The 12,814-nt window shown below is 50.5% G+C and overlaps 1 protein-coding gene across 1 annotated transcript in view; it reads left to right on the top strand.

Moving 5' to 3' along the window:
• Positions 1 to 12,814, top strand: part of Tnrc18 (trinucleotide repeat containing 18) — a 94,162-nt gene that overhangs the window by 41,938 nt on the left and 39,410 nt on the right. Inside the window, 5 exon segments of the mRNA XM_027413546.2 lie at positions 685 to 1,114; positions 2,368 to 3,366; positions 9,764 to 9,939; positions 10,893 to 11,029; positions 11,179 to 11,307. Coding sequence (XP_027269347.1) covers positions 685 to 1,114; positions 2,368 to 3,366; positions 9,764 to 9,939; positions 10,893 to 11,029; positions 11,179 to 11,307 — 1,871 coding nt within the window.

Genomic DNA, 12,814 nt, shown 5'->3' with positions numbered 1-12,814 from the left:
GAGATGTTTCAACTGGATACCCAAGGGCTCCCAGAGGCTCCTCTGTCTCCAGACAGTATCTATTCTGGAGTAGTCAGTTGGGTGGTAGAACTATTTTTCAGGCCCTGTGTCCTCCAACAGGTGACTTAACCTCTTTGGTCTTAAAGTCTCTGCTTGCAGGAAACAGGGTTACTAGGAATAGTCACTTAGCTCTTAGGTCCAGGCCGCCACAGGAGCGGGGTGGGGGGTAGAGCTTTCTCCAGTGTCTTGGGTACTAGCTGCTGGGCCCCAGTGAGTACTGACTGTTGTAGAGCTAAGTTTCACATGTTGCTGTCACATGCCTCAGTGATGCTTGGTTAATGCAACTTAGTGCTGAGCAGGTAGTTAAACCCCCCCATGTGGGCACAATGCACGACGTTGGGGTGTGGGCACTAGGGTCCCTCTCTTCAGACTGTGAGGGTCCCAGCTGGGTCAGAATCCCTCTTTGTAACAGCCAGGGCTCTGTGCCCTGCCCCCGGCCCGCTGACTGGGTTCTGTAGAATGCCATGTTTATTACACATGTGCCTCGGTGGAATGTCTGTGTGGGAGGGTTGGGTGGCCTGGCCCCTGTATCTTGCCTGATTCTCTGGAGTGGGAGACTCCAGGGGCTAGGCAGGTGATGATAGCTCCTGCCATGCTGACCCTACCCCCTGTCCTATTCCCCAGCAGGAGAGATTGAAAGCTCAAGAGCATCGAACTGAGATGGAGGAGAAGGTGAATAAGAAGAGCCTGGAGACCACGGGCAAAGCTGGCTTGAGTGCCACAGGCCCAGGGCTCCTGCCTCGCAAGCCCACCGGCCTGGCTTCAGGCCCCACAGGCACCCACGGCAAGGCTGTGAGCCCACCTCCATCTCCCCGAGCCTCTCCTGTGACCTCTCTGAAGGCCAAGGTTATCCAGAAGGTAGAGGATGTGTCTAAGCCGCCGGCCTACACCTACCCTGCCACACCCAGCTCGCACCCCAGCAGCCCACCGCCTGCCTCCCCACCACCTACCCCTGGCATCACCCGCAAGGAAGAGGCTCCTGAGAATGTGGTGGAGAAGAAAGACCTGGAGTTGGAGAAGGAGGCGCCCAGCCCCTTCCAGGCCCTGTTCACAGGTGGGAGTGTGGGACAGGGGCTGCCTGGCCATTGGATACTGAATTCCTGAGTGTTCAGTGGCAGCCTGGTTCATTCACTCATTCTTGTCTGTTCACTCTGTCTGTGCATTCATTCATTCACTGGCTCATTCATTTATTCCTTCTCTCATTTACTCATTCATTTGTAAACTCGTATTACTCACTGCATCATTCATTCACTCACCCCTGCCATTGGCTCATTCATTCATCCATTCACTTACTCTCTGGCTGAGCACTCTGTAGATCCCACTGTCCAACTTTGGAATGAATGTAGCCGAGATTTCTTCCTGGTCCCTTGTTGTTGTAGAGCAGGGGACATAATGATAGCATCCGTGCAGGAGGACTGCTCAGAGCACAACAGACTTGTAAACTTGGTACACAGTAGCTGCTGAGTCGCCCTGGGAAAGCTCAGAAGTTCCCATCTGGGTAGCCTCTCTGACTTCTGTGTTCATCAGGCCAGGCCAGATGTACCTGGCTTTGGTGTCTGAGGTGTGTGTCCTCTTTTCTGGGGGCAAGAAAGATCATGAGCTTGCATTTGGGAGGATTTGGGTTCTGATTCAGAATCCTGTATTAGTGCTGTGCTAGTTTGGGCAGGAGGTTACCCCTCTCTGGAGCCATTTGGTGTAATGCTGACGCTAAGGGCTAAGCACATGCCTGGCCTTGAACTTACTCTGGTAACTATTGCACCGTTAAGCTCCTGTTGGGCATTGCCCAGGCCTGGTTCAGCCATTCCACTCAGTCCTGCCTCTTAGGATAAACCTGTTTCACTATGAAGGATTTTGCTTTGTTGTGTTTCGAGACTGTATCTCACTAGGTAGCTGGGGTTGCCCTTGAACTCACAGAGATCTGTGGGCTTCTGCCTTCCAAGTTCTGACACTACAAGCATGAGCCACCACACCCAGCTACTATGATATTTTTAAACATGTTTTATTGGGGTGAGGTACAGTCCAAGCTGACAGACATGTCTTCATAGGCCTTGTTTTACCGTTTGCTTTCAGTCCGGTCTGGATTCACTTGACGACTGTAAGCCCTTGAGGACAGGATGGTGGCTGACTTTGCTCTCCAAGGCTCAGACATGTAGAAGGGTCTTGGGTTAGTTCAGGATCAGCAGGGGAGCATGCTTCTCACCCTGCAGCTGGTCAAATGGGCAGTTGATTGTATGTTGTCTTCTCTCTCGGGTTATGGGTCAGAGCCCTGGGGAACCCCCTTTCACTGACTACTTCTGTCCTTGGTAGATATCCCCCCCAGGTACCCATTCCAAGCCCTGCCACCACACTACGGGAGACCCTACCCCTTCCTGCTGCAGCCCACTGCAGCCGCTGACGCCGATGGCCTCGCCCCTGATGTGCCACTCCCAGCTGATGGGCCCGAGCGCCTGGCACTGTCTCCTGAAGACAAGCCCATCTGCCTGTCTCCTTCTAAGATCCCAGAGCCACCCCGGGACAGCCCAGAGGAGCAGCCACTGGTCGACCGTGAGGTGAAGGCTGAGGTTGAGGATGTAGAAGAGGGCTCCACAGAGCTGCCTCCCCTCGAGTCACCAATGGCTCTGCCTGTCCCAGAGACCATGGTGGCTGTAAGTCCTGCAAGTGGCTGCGGAGGTGGCCTACTAGAGGCCCAGGCGTTGAGCACAGCGGGTCAGGGCTGCCGGGAGCCCTCGGAAGCCTCAGACTTTGCACAAGTGGCTGAACCGCAGATAGAACTACCGAGTAGGACTGAGCCCCGAGTGGCTGCCCTGGAGCTGGGGACACAACTGACACCTGAGCCACTGGTGGAGACTAAGGAAGAGCCGGTGGAGGTGCCCCTGGATGTGCCAATGGAAGGGCCCATGACAGAGGCAGGGCCTGAGGACAGCCTGCCCCAGCCGTCCCTGACTGAGCCTCAGCCCAGCCTGGAGCTCTCAGACTGTGACTTACCTGTCCCAGAGGGCCAGTGTCTGAACCTGGAGACCCAGGAGGCTGCACCTGCTCTGGGCAGTACCTGCTATCTAGAAGAGACCTGTTCTGAATCACTCCTGCCAGGCCTGGAGGACCCATTGGCTGGCATGAATGCACTGGCAGCTGCAGCCGAGCTGCCCCAGGCCAGGCCTCTGCCTTCTCTTGGTACTGGGGTCCCAACCGGGGAGAAGCTGGACACAGCCCCCAGCCTAGGCCTGGAACACAGCTTCCTTCAGGGCATCACCCTGCTGAGTGAGATAGCTGAGCTGGAACTGGACCGGAGGGGCCAGGAGGTTGCAGGTGAGCACTGGGCTGAAGGTTCCTGAGGTTCTAATTCAGAATATTTACAAAAGCCAGTGTTGGTGGTGCACCTGTAATCTCAGCATTCCTGAGCCTGAGGCAGGTCTATCTCTGTGGTTCTAGGATAGCCTGGTATACACAGCGGAGTTCAGGCCAGCCTGGGCTACAGAGTAGATTTATAGATTCTGATTTTTAAACTTCCAAGCCTCCCAGAATATGTCTTGTTCACATTCTGTTTGCTTTTTTGCTTGTAAAACCAGGCTTGGGGGCGTTGGTGGCACATGCTTTTAATCCCCCCACTCAGGAGGCAGATGCAGGTGGATCTCTGTGAGTTCGAGGCCAGCCTGGTCTCCAGATGGAGTGCCAGGATAGGCTCCAAAGCTACACAGAGAAACCCTGTCTCGAAAAACAAACAAACAAACAAAAAAACCCAAACAAACAAAAAAAAGCAGGCTTGGTGTCACAGGCTATCATCCTAGCTGCACAGGAGGCTGAGGCAGGAGGATTATGAGTTTAAGGGCGAGCTTGGGCTAGAGAGAATGCAAGGCCAGCCTAGGCAACTAATTGAGACACTGACCTCTTGATGAAAAGAAGTAAAGAGGGTTGAGGATTAGCTCAGTGGTGGAGCACTAGAATGCCATAGTGAGGGCTGAGGGGGAGGTTCTATGGTAGAGCACCTGCCTAGAATCCCCCAGTGAGGGGCTGGTGGTGTGGCTCAGTGGTAGAGTGCTTTCTCTAGCCATGGTTTCCATCTCCAGTATTAAAGTGGAGATGGGAGGAGAGAGAAAACATATAACCAGAGGTGTTGTTTTGGTGGCCTTAAGCCTCCGGTTCCATGTCCTTCCCCTGGCATTGCATGAGAGCAGAGGATTTTTTATAAGTTAAACTGGCTTGGAGAGAGGTAGGGTGAAGGTTAGACGGGTGATGGGTGACTTGGTGGGTAAAGTCACCTACCACCAAGCCTTGATGGTCTTGAGCCCAGAACATACCTAGTAGAAGAGAGAACTGAGTTCCAAAAGTTGTCCTCTGAGCTCCACATGTGTGCTGCAACATGTGTGTATGACACACACACAATTAAGTAAATGCAATGCAATAATAAATGGAACGTAGCTCAGTTGGCAGAGTGCTTGCTCAGCATGCATGAAGTCTTGAGTGTCCCATCCTCAGCACCACTTGAACCAGGCATGTAATCCCAACATCTGAGAGATGGAGGCAGGAGGATCCAGACTTTCAGGTCATCTTTGGTACATACTGAGTGTGAGGCCAGGGTGGGCTATGTTAGATCCTGTCTCTCTCCCCGACTTAAAGGCAGTATTTATTTGCTTATGGAACCAAAGTTGAGCAACAATGAAGTAGCATTAGATACAGTGGGATCTGGGTACTTAAATCTTTTTGGAGCTTTTTTTCCCTGTGCATGCCCAGTTGGTTCTTCCTTTTTCTGCCTCCCTCCTTCCCTGTTCTACTTTTCTCTCTGTTGACCTCATTTTGCCAGGCTCACTGCCCTCACTGGTGCCTGTAGCGATTCCTCCCTTGCCTGTGGGCCTGCTCAGCTGGGCTGTCTTGTCTTTCCCAGAGCCCTAGTAAGATTGCTCATCATGGGCCCACTGGAGTTCATACCTTTTGCAATACAAAAACCTGCAGCTGGGGACCTGGGGAGATGGCACCATGGGTAGAGCACAGTAGGTTTCCAGCTAACCAGGACCACACAGTGAAAACCTGTCTTTCAAAAAAAGAAAAAAAGAAAAAAAATGGTAGGGGCAGGAAACCAGGCAAGACAACGAGGCAGGCAGAACCAAGAATTAGGGCCTAAGACCTCGAGTTTGGATCCCACGGAAGTATGTAAAGCTGGGCGTGGCAGCTCAGCTCACATCTGTAATCCTAAAGCCCCTACTGAGTTTAAATCGCAGAAACCATATAAAGCTGGCTATGGAAACATGTATCCAACATTCCTTTGTTACTACTACAAACTTGGAGATGGAGTTAGAATTCCAGGAGTTCAGTGGCCTTTGAGTGCAGTGTACACACTAGAGCAACAACAACAACTACAAACCCTTTCTCAAACAGAGGGAGACAAGGATTGACACCTGACTTGGTGTGTCTGAACCTCCTCATGTGTACTGTGGGAATGCATGGAATGTACTCACACATGGGAATTTTCTCTCTCTCTCTCTCTCTCTCTCTCTCTCTCTCTCTCTCTCCTCCTCCCTCCCTCCCTCCCTCCTCCCCTCCCTCCCTCCCTCCCTCCTCCCCTCCCTCCCTCTTCCTCCCTCCCCATAGAAAGGAGAGGGAGAGGAAAGTCCTGCTGTTCCTCCATGTGAGGCCCCTGTTGCTTTTTGAGGAACCGCTCTGTCATACTGCTAGAGATACCCCCCCCCCCAAATCAAAAGCTAGCAGTGAGCAGTAGCTGGGACCATCTCTAGGTCATTCCTCGTTGTGACAGCCAGAAACTGGTTTACTGGGATTGTTTGAATAATTTGCCAGCAACTGGGCCCCTTTGACTAGAGAATTATTTTCCTTCTCTTCTCTTCTCTTCTCTTCTCTTCTCTTCTCTTCTCTTCTCTTCTCTTCTCTTCTCTCTCTCTCTCTCTCTCTCTCTCTCTCTCTCTCTCTCTCTCTCTCTCTCTCTCTCTCTCTCTCTCTTTCCTTCTTTCTTCCTTCCTTCCCTTTCTTTTTTTCCCTCTTCTTTGGCAGGTAAGTAGCCTAGGCTGGCCTAGAACCTGCAGCAATTCCCCTGCCTCATCCTCCTGAGTGCTGGGTTTGTAGGCATGCTGAAAATCCATCCAATCCTTTCCCTTTGGTTTATAGATGTCTGACCTTTGCCTGTCTTAAAGATTTTGACTTCCTGTGGAAGAAACCATCCATATTAGATTAGGGTCTACCTCATCCACCTCCGTAGAAACCCTGTCTTCAAGTGAGGTCAGATCCTGATGTACTGATGTGTGGTGGGTTGGGGTGTAGCATACCTTTGGTGCCAGCATTTGGGAGGCTGAGGCAGGCAGCTCTCTTGCACTGATATTTGTAGGATTACAATCCAATTGGCTAAATTAGGGGTTGCGAATATACCAGTAAAGGCTGGCTTGGCATGTATCTCTGGGTAGCTTTGGATCAGGAGGCTGGTGGGAAGGGGATAGACCTTCTGTAAGGCAGATCAGCTGTCCTCTGCCTCACTGAGGACCTTGCAGTGACAGGGTGTGGTGGCAGCACCAGCCTGCTTCATTCTGATGCCAGGGACCTGGTAGGTTCACTACCTCCTGGCCTTCATTGACCTAAGGATATATAAAAATAAAGCCTGGGCCGGAGAGGTGGGTCAGCTGTTATCCCACTGGCCGGGTGGCACAGGGCTGTAATCCCTGCTATGACTGAAGCATGAGGAATGAAAGCTCAAGGCCTGCCTGGGTTACATACAGAGTGAGTTCAAAGCCAGCCTGAGGGACTGTTACAAAGTCAAAAAGTTCTGAAGTTGTAGCTAGGGGTAGACTAACACACATAGACCCCTGGATTCCATCCTAGTACTGAGGTAACAAGGCACTCAGGAAGCAGAAGCAAGAGTATCTGGAGTTCAAGACTAGCCTGGATGTAATGCTGTTTCAAAAACAAAAAAAGAAGATAGTGGAGCTGGAGAGATGACTCAGTGTTTAAGAGCACCGGCTGCCCATCCAGAGGACCTGACTTGATTGCCAGCACCCACAAGAGCTTTGTTTTACAACCACTGTAAATACAGTTCAGGATATCTAATTCCATCTTTTGGCCTCTGCCGGCTCCAGGCATGCACAAGCTCATGTACACACACACACACACACACACACACACACACACACACACACACACACACACCAGGAAAAACACATAAAATAGTAAAATTTAAGGAAATAGCCAGGCATGGTGGTACACACACCTCTCATCCCAGCATTCAAGTGACAGATGCAGGCAGATCTCTACATAGTGAGTTCCAGGTCAGCTTAAGTTATGTATCTCAAAACAAAAAGAAAATGGAAAAGTTAATAATTATGAATAAATAAAAACTTTGGGAAAAAATGAAACAAAAACCCAAACCACTGATTTTCACTGAGAGATTTATTTTTGTGCCCTCTGGGAAGTTGGCAGCGGCAAGCCTGGTTGTCAGTGGTTCAGGAGAACACTGCTGACATCTAGAGGAGAAAGTCAGGGAAGACATTGATTCAGCCAGTATGACGTGGGACACCCCAGTGGAGGATCCAGCTGGCCTTGGGAACCAGGCTTAGAAGCCCTGGTTATTATATAAGTGCTGAGAGTATTCATGGCCTTCAGACATGGATGATTGCATGTTTTCCTCAAGCATGCTTGAATAATACACAAAAATTTGGTTAACTTTTAGATCAAAGAGAAAAATGTTGATTTGAAAATGAAAAGAGGACCAGCGAGATGGTTCAGAGAGTTAAGGGACTTGCCACTAAGCCTGAGGACCTGAGTTCAATTTCCTTAGAACTCAAGATAGAAGAGAGAACCAGTTTCTGAAAGTTGTTCTTTGACCTCCATATATATATACTATGTGTATGTCGCAATTCTCTCTCTCTCTGCTTCTCTCTCATAAACACACACACTAAAATAAAAACAAAATTAAAATAGCCAGGCATGGTGGTGTAGATCTCTAATTCTAGCACTAGGAAGGCTGAGGCAAGAGGGCCGTGAGTTTGGAGCAACCTAGACGAGACCAGACATGGTCTCATGTAGCTCAAGGTAGTCTTCAAACTCCTTATGTAACCAAGGGTGACCTTAAACTCCCGATCCCGTTGCCTCCACTGCCTGGGTCCGGGCATTATTCTTGCGTGCCAGTATGCCTGTTTATGTGTTGGGGATTGAACCTAGGGCTTTGTGTGTGCTTGGCAAGCACTGTATGGACTGGGCCGACATTGCCAGCCCTCCCTCTGTTGTGTTTTAACATTTATATGGGAGGCTGGGTATGCTGAGAGTATGTGAACATGACAGTACATTCCTGGACATCTGGCACACTGTTTCACATTCTCCCCCAGAGGATACCCTGTGTTGGAGTTTTTACATATTTCCCCTTGATTTGTGCTTTCTAAAGTATATACTTTAATGTGCATGTGTGTATGTCTGTATACATGTGTGTGGAGGTCTGAGAACAACCTCCAGTGTCTGTTTTCCTCTTCATACCGTTTGCCGCAGAACACGCCAGGCTAGCTGGCTCCCTGAGTTTCTAGGGCATTTCCCTCTGTCTGACTATTAACATGTGTTCCTGTGCTGGGCTTTACATGCATTCTGGGGATTTGACCTCAGTGCCTCACAGTGGCCCAGCAAGCACTTTTCTCAGCTATTTCTGTAGCCCACATTGTGGTTTTTATTGCTCTTTTGTTCGTTTATTTATTTATTGATTTTATTATTATTTTCTGAGACAGGCTTTCACTATATACTCTTGGCTGACCTGGAACTCACTATGTAGACCAGGCTGGCCCCAAACTTCTAGAGATCCACCTGCTTCTGCCTCCTAAATGCTGAGCTTAAAGGTGTGTGCTCATGCTTGGCCTTTTTTTTTTTTTAAGATTTATTTTATTTATTATGTACAGTGTTCTGTCTACATATATCCCTGCAGATCAGAAGAGGGCACCAGATCTCATTACAGGTGGTTGTGAGCCACCATGTGGTTGCTGGGAATTGAACTCAGGACCTCTGGAAGAGCAGCCGGTGCTCTTAACCTCTGAGCCATCTCTCCATCCTCCCCCCCTTTTTAAAAAATATATTTTATTTTTAAGTGTATATTTGTATGTATACATGTGAGTGCGGCTGCAGAGGGGTTGGGTCCTCTGGGTCCAGCTGTGAGCTGCCAGATGTGGATGATGGGACTTGAACTCAGATCCTCTGCAAAAGCAGCACACTTCCATACCTGCTGAGCTGTGTCTCTTTTTGTGTTTTGCTTTTTTCACCCCTGGGTTTTTTGTTTGTTTGAAAGGAGTCTATGTGGCCTGAGCTCAGCCCTTCTGCTTAAGCCATCTGAGTTCTAGGTGACAGGTGTGAACCATACCTGGTTCCCTGAACCGTTTTCTGATGTGGGAAACAGCATATTTGCCAATGAGAAATTTAAGTAGACATGTGGGGATGGATGCCCAATGTCCTGGGAAGGAGCGTCTGCCAGCCTTTGGTCACTCTGAGGTATTCACACACACCACAGGAACAAACTATTCCATATCCTGGGTCTGAGTCTACTCACTCCTGTGACACTGTGTGCTACATCCTAGGCTGGCTTCAGGGCTGTGTGGCTGTGTGACCACCACTGAGCCAGGGCTGACTGCAGTTTCTGGGAGTTTGTTCTGATCTCAGGATGGCTGGCTGGGTGGGTGCAGCCGTGTTACCAGTGGTCCAGGTCCCAGCACTGACTGACTTGTCCCCTTTGCTTCCTCAGGTGCAGAGCCAAACTTGGTCGTGCGACCCTCTCTGGAGAGCCTGCTGGCAGCTAGCAGCCACATGCTGAAGGAGGTACTAGACAGCCCCTTCTCAGACCCACTAAAGAACTTGCGGCTCCCGCGTGAACTGAACTCCAACAAGAAATACAGCTGGATGCAAAAGAAGGAGGAACGGGTGAGACCGGATGGCCTCTTCCTCCTGCAGGCCTGAGTGGTCCAGGCTGGTGGGTGGGAGTCCTTCACCTTCTTGCTATGTGTCCTGCGGTGGGTTGTTTCCCCTCTCTTGGCTTTGGCATGTCCCTTGGGTGTAGTGTGATGAATTGGAATGAAAGCAGACTGCCCATGAGGCCTGGGGCTACCCTTTGCTGCCTGTGTGGTCTCAGGTAGCTGCCATACACTGCAAGCCCATGTGCGTAAATAACACACTTGTCTTCATTAAACCAGGACTGCAGCATAGGGTTTAGTCATGTCATCTTAAGTGTTGATACAACCTGTCGAAGTTGGCATTAGGGGGTCCTGAACGTAGAGAAGAGGCAGGTCCATAGAAAGTTGGGAATGATGACAGAATAACCTGGCTTGATGGTTTGTATCTGTAACCCTGGCAATTGCAAGGCCGAGATTGCTGAGAGTTCCAGGCCAGGCTAGGCTACTTAATGGGTTTGAGCACAGCACCACATAAACTGGATGTGGTGCTTGCCTGTGATCTCAGGACTCAGGAAGTAGAGGCAGGAAGATTAAAAGGTCAAGGTCGGGGCTGGAGAAATGGCTCAGAGGTTAAGAGCACCGGCTGCTCTTTCAGAGGTCCTGAGTTCAATTCCCAGCAACCACATGGTTGCTCACAACCGTAAGGAGATCTGGTGCCCTCTTCTGGTGTGCAGATATACATGGAAGCAGAATGTTGTATACATAATAAATAAATAAATAAATAAAATTTAAAAAAAGGTCAAGGTCATCCTTGGCTGCATACAAGAGTTTGGGGCCAGCCCAAGCTACGTAAGACACTATCTCTAAAACCAACCAAAAAAAGGGGACAGCAATGGAATTCGAGTCAGTCTCTGACACAGAGGCAGGGCATCAGTGACATCAGCAGCCTCATTTGTCTGCCCCTCCTGCTGGTCCTCCCTCCAGATGTTTGCCATGAAATCTTCCCTGGAAGACATGGATGCCCTGGAGCTGGACTTCCGGATGCGCCTGGCAGAGGTCCAGCGGCGATATAAAGAGAAACAGCGTGAGCTGGTCAAGCTCCAGCGACGCCGGGATTCGGGGTGAGTGTCTCCCCAGCTTGCACCCCATCCTGGACATCTGGTTGATAGGTCGACTGTGGTAGTCGTCAGGTGTGTGCGTGGACCCAAGTGCCCCACTCCGCGCACCGCCCACCCCAGGTTCCCAGCCGAGCCTGTGAATTCTTTTTAAGGGACAGGCACGAGGATGCCCATAGAAGCATGGCACGCAGAGGCCCTGGCAGGCCGAGGAAACGGACCCACACCCCGAGCGCCCTGTCGCCCCCCTGCAAGAGAGGGAAGAGCCACAGCGGTAGCGGAAAGTAAGGCTGGCCCCTCGGTGGATCGGGGACTGACTGGTACCCAGCTCGGAGGGAGGAGCTGGGCCCCCGTCTAAGGCGCCCACCACTGGGCACCAGGGGACCCAGTAGTGCCTGGTGCTCTAATCCCTGAACGGCAGATCCCAGGGAGCCCACTGCCCAGTCCAGGAGGGTGAGCGAAGACAATGGAAAACAATGGAAAGATCGTCAGTGGCTTAACTCTAACCTGAACACTTGACCCCGCCTTCCTGTCCCACCCACATCTTTCCCACCAGGGACTAATTCTTGCTTCTTCCATGGTTCTTCCCTGCAGAAGTACAGCTTCAACTCCAGCCTTCTAGGACAGGCTGGATACATCCCTGTCCTGCTGGGATCCCACAGGAGACCAGGGCTGCTCCCTGGGGACAAGGTCCTCTTGGGGGGCACTTCAGCCATTTCAGAGGGCTCCTCCTGAGGTTGTTTTTTTTTTTTTTTTTTTTTTTTCTTTTTTTGAGACAGGGTTTCTCTGTGCAGCCCTGGCTGTCCTAGAACTTGCTCTGTAAGTCAGGCTGGCCTCACATTCACAGAGATCTACCTGCTTCTGCCTCCCAAGATCTGGGATTAAAGATGTGTGCCACCATCACCCGGCCTGAGGTTGTCTTAAATGCTGGCTGGGATGAGGGCTCTTCATTTCCAGGACCAGGCTTTTCTGTACAGATGGACTCCAGCCTCCCCATGTACCTGTAAATGGGTCAAATGAAGTCTGTTGAGGAAAAGGGTTGTATAGCTTTCCTTGCTGGCAAGCCCGGGTGGGCGGATACTAGCTTGGCCTGTGCTTGGAAACAAGAAGGAGTGTGGAGGGCTTGGAGTGGCCACAGGCAAGGCAGTAGAATGTTCATGGTCCTACTCATGAGAAAATGACCTCTATCTTGCCACATCTTATATTTAACCCTTGGAGGTTCTTGACTAGAAAAAGAACAGAAATGAACATATGTCTGTCACCAGCCACAGGAGAGGATAGAAGAGAGGCTATAGAGAAATAGATAAAGCAGCTAGGGCCACCAGCAATGCAGGCCTGGTGATCAGGAGTGTCACCATTATGCTTACTTCCAGCTCCACTACTTCCGTGGCATTGGGCCTAATGTCAGCTTTTTGGAGCATCCCAGTTTCTGTTTCCTCACATATTTAAAAGACAGTTATGCCGTAGGCACTGGGGATATAGTGTAGTGGGTAGAGCAATTGCCTAGCATGCATGAAGCCCTGGGTTCTTAACCCCATGCATGAGGTGTGGTGACCTGCCTGTCACCCCAGCATTTGGAAATCAGGCAGGTTCACAAATTGAGAGACACTTCTATGTCCCTGCTCTCCAGAAAAGGGGGCCCAGTGCAGGACTCCCCAGCTTGGTGCAATTTTGGTATAGATATGTCTTACTGGCCCGTGTGTGTGTGTGTGTGTGTGTGTGTGTGTGTGTGTGAGAGAGAGAGAGAGAGAGAGAGAGAGAGAGAGAGAGAGAGAGAGAGAGAGAGAGAGA

The sequence above is a fragment of the Cricetulus griseus genome, chromosome 4 (genome assembly GCF_003668045.3).
Source record: "Cricetulus griseus strain 17A/GY chromosome 4, alternate assembly CriGri-PICRH-1.0, whole genome shotgun sequence".
NCBI lineage: Eukaryota > Metazoa > Chordata > Mammalia > Rodentia > Cricetidae > Cricetulus > Cricetulus griseus.
Note: the sequence above shows the minus strand (reverse complement) of the source record. Positions and strands in the feature narration are given on the sequence as shown.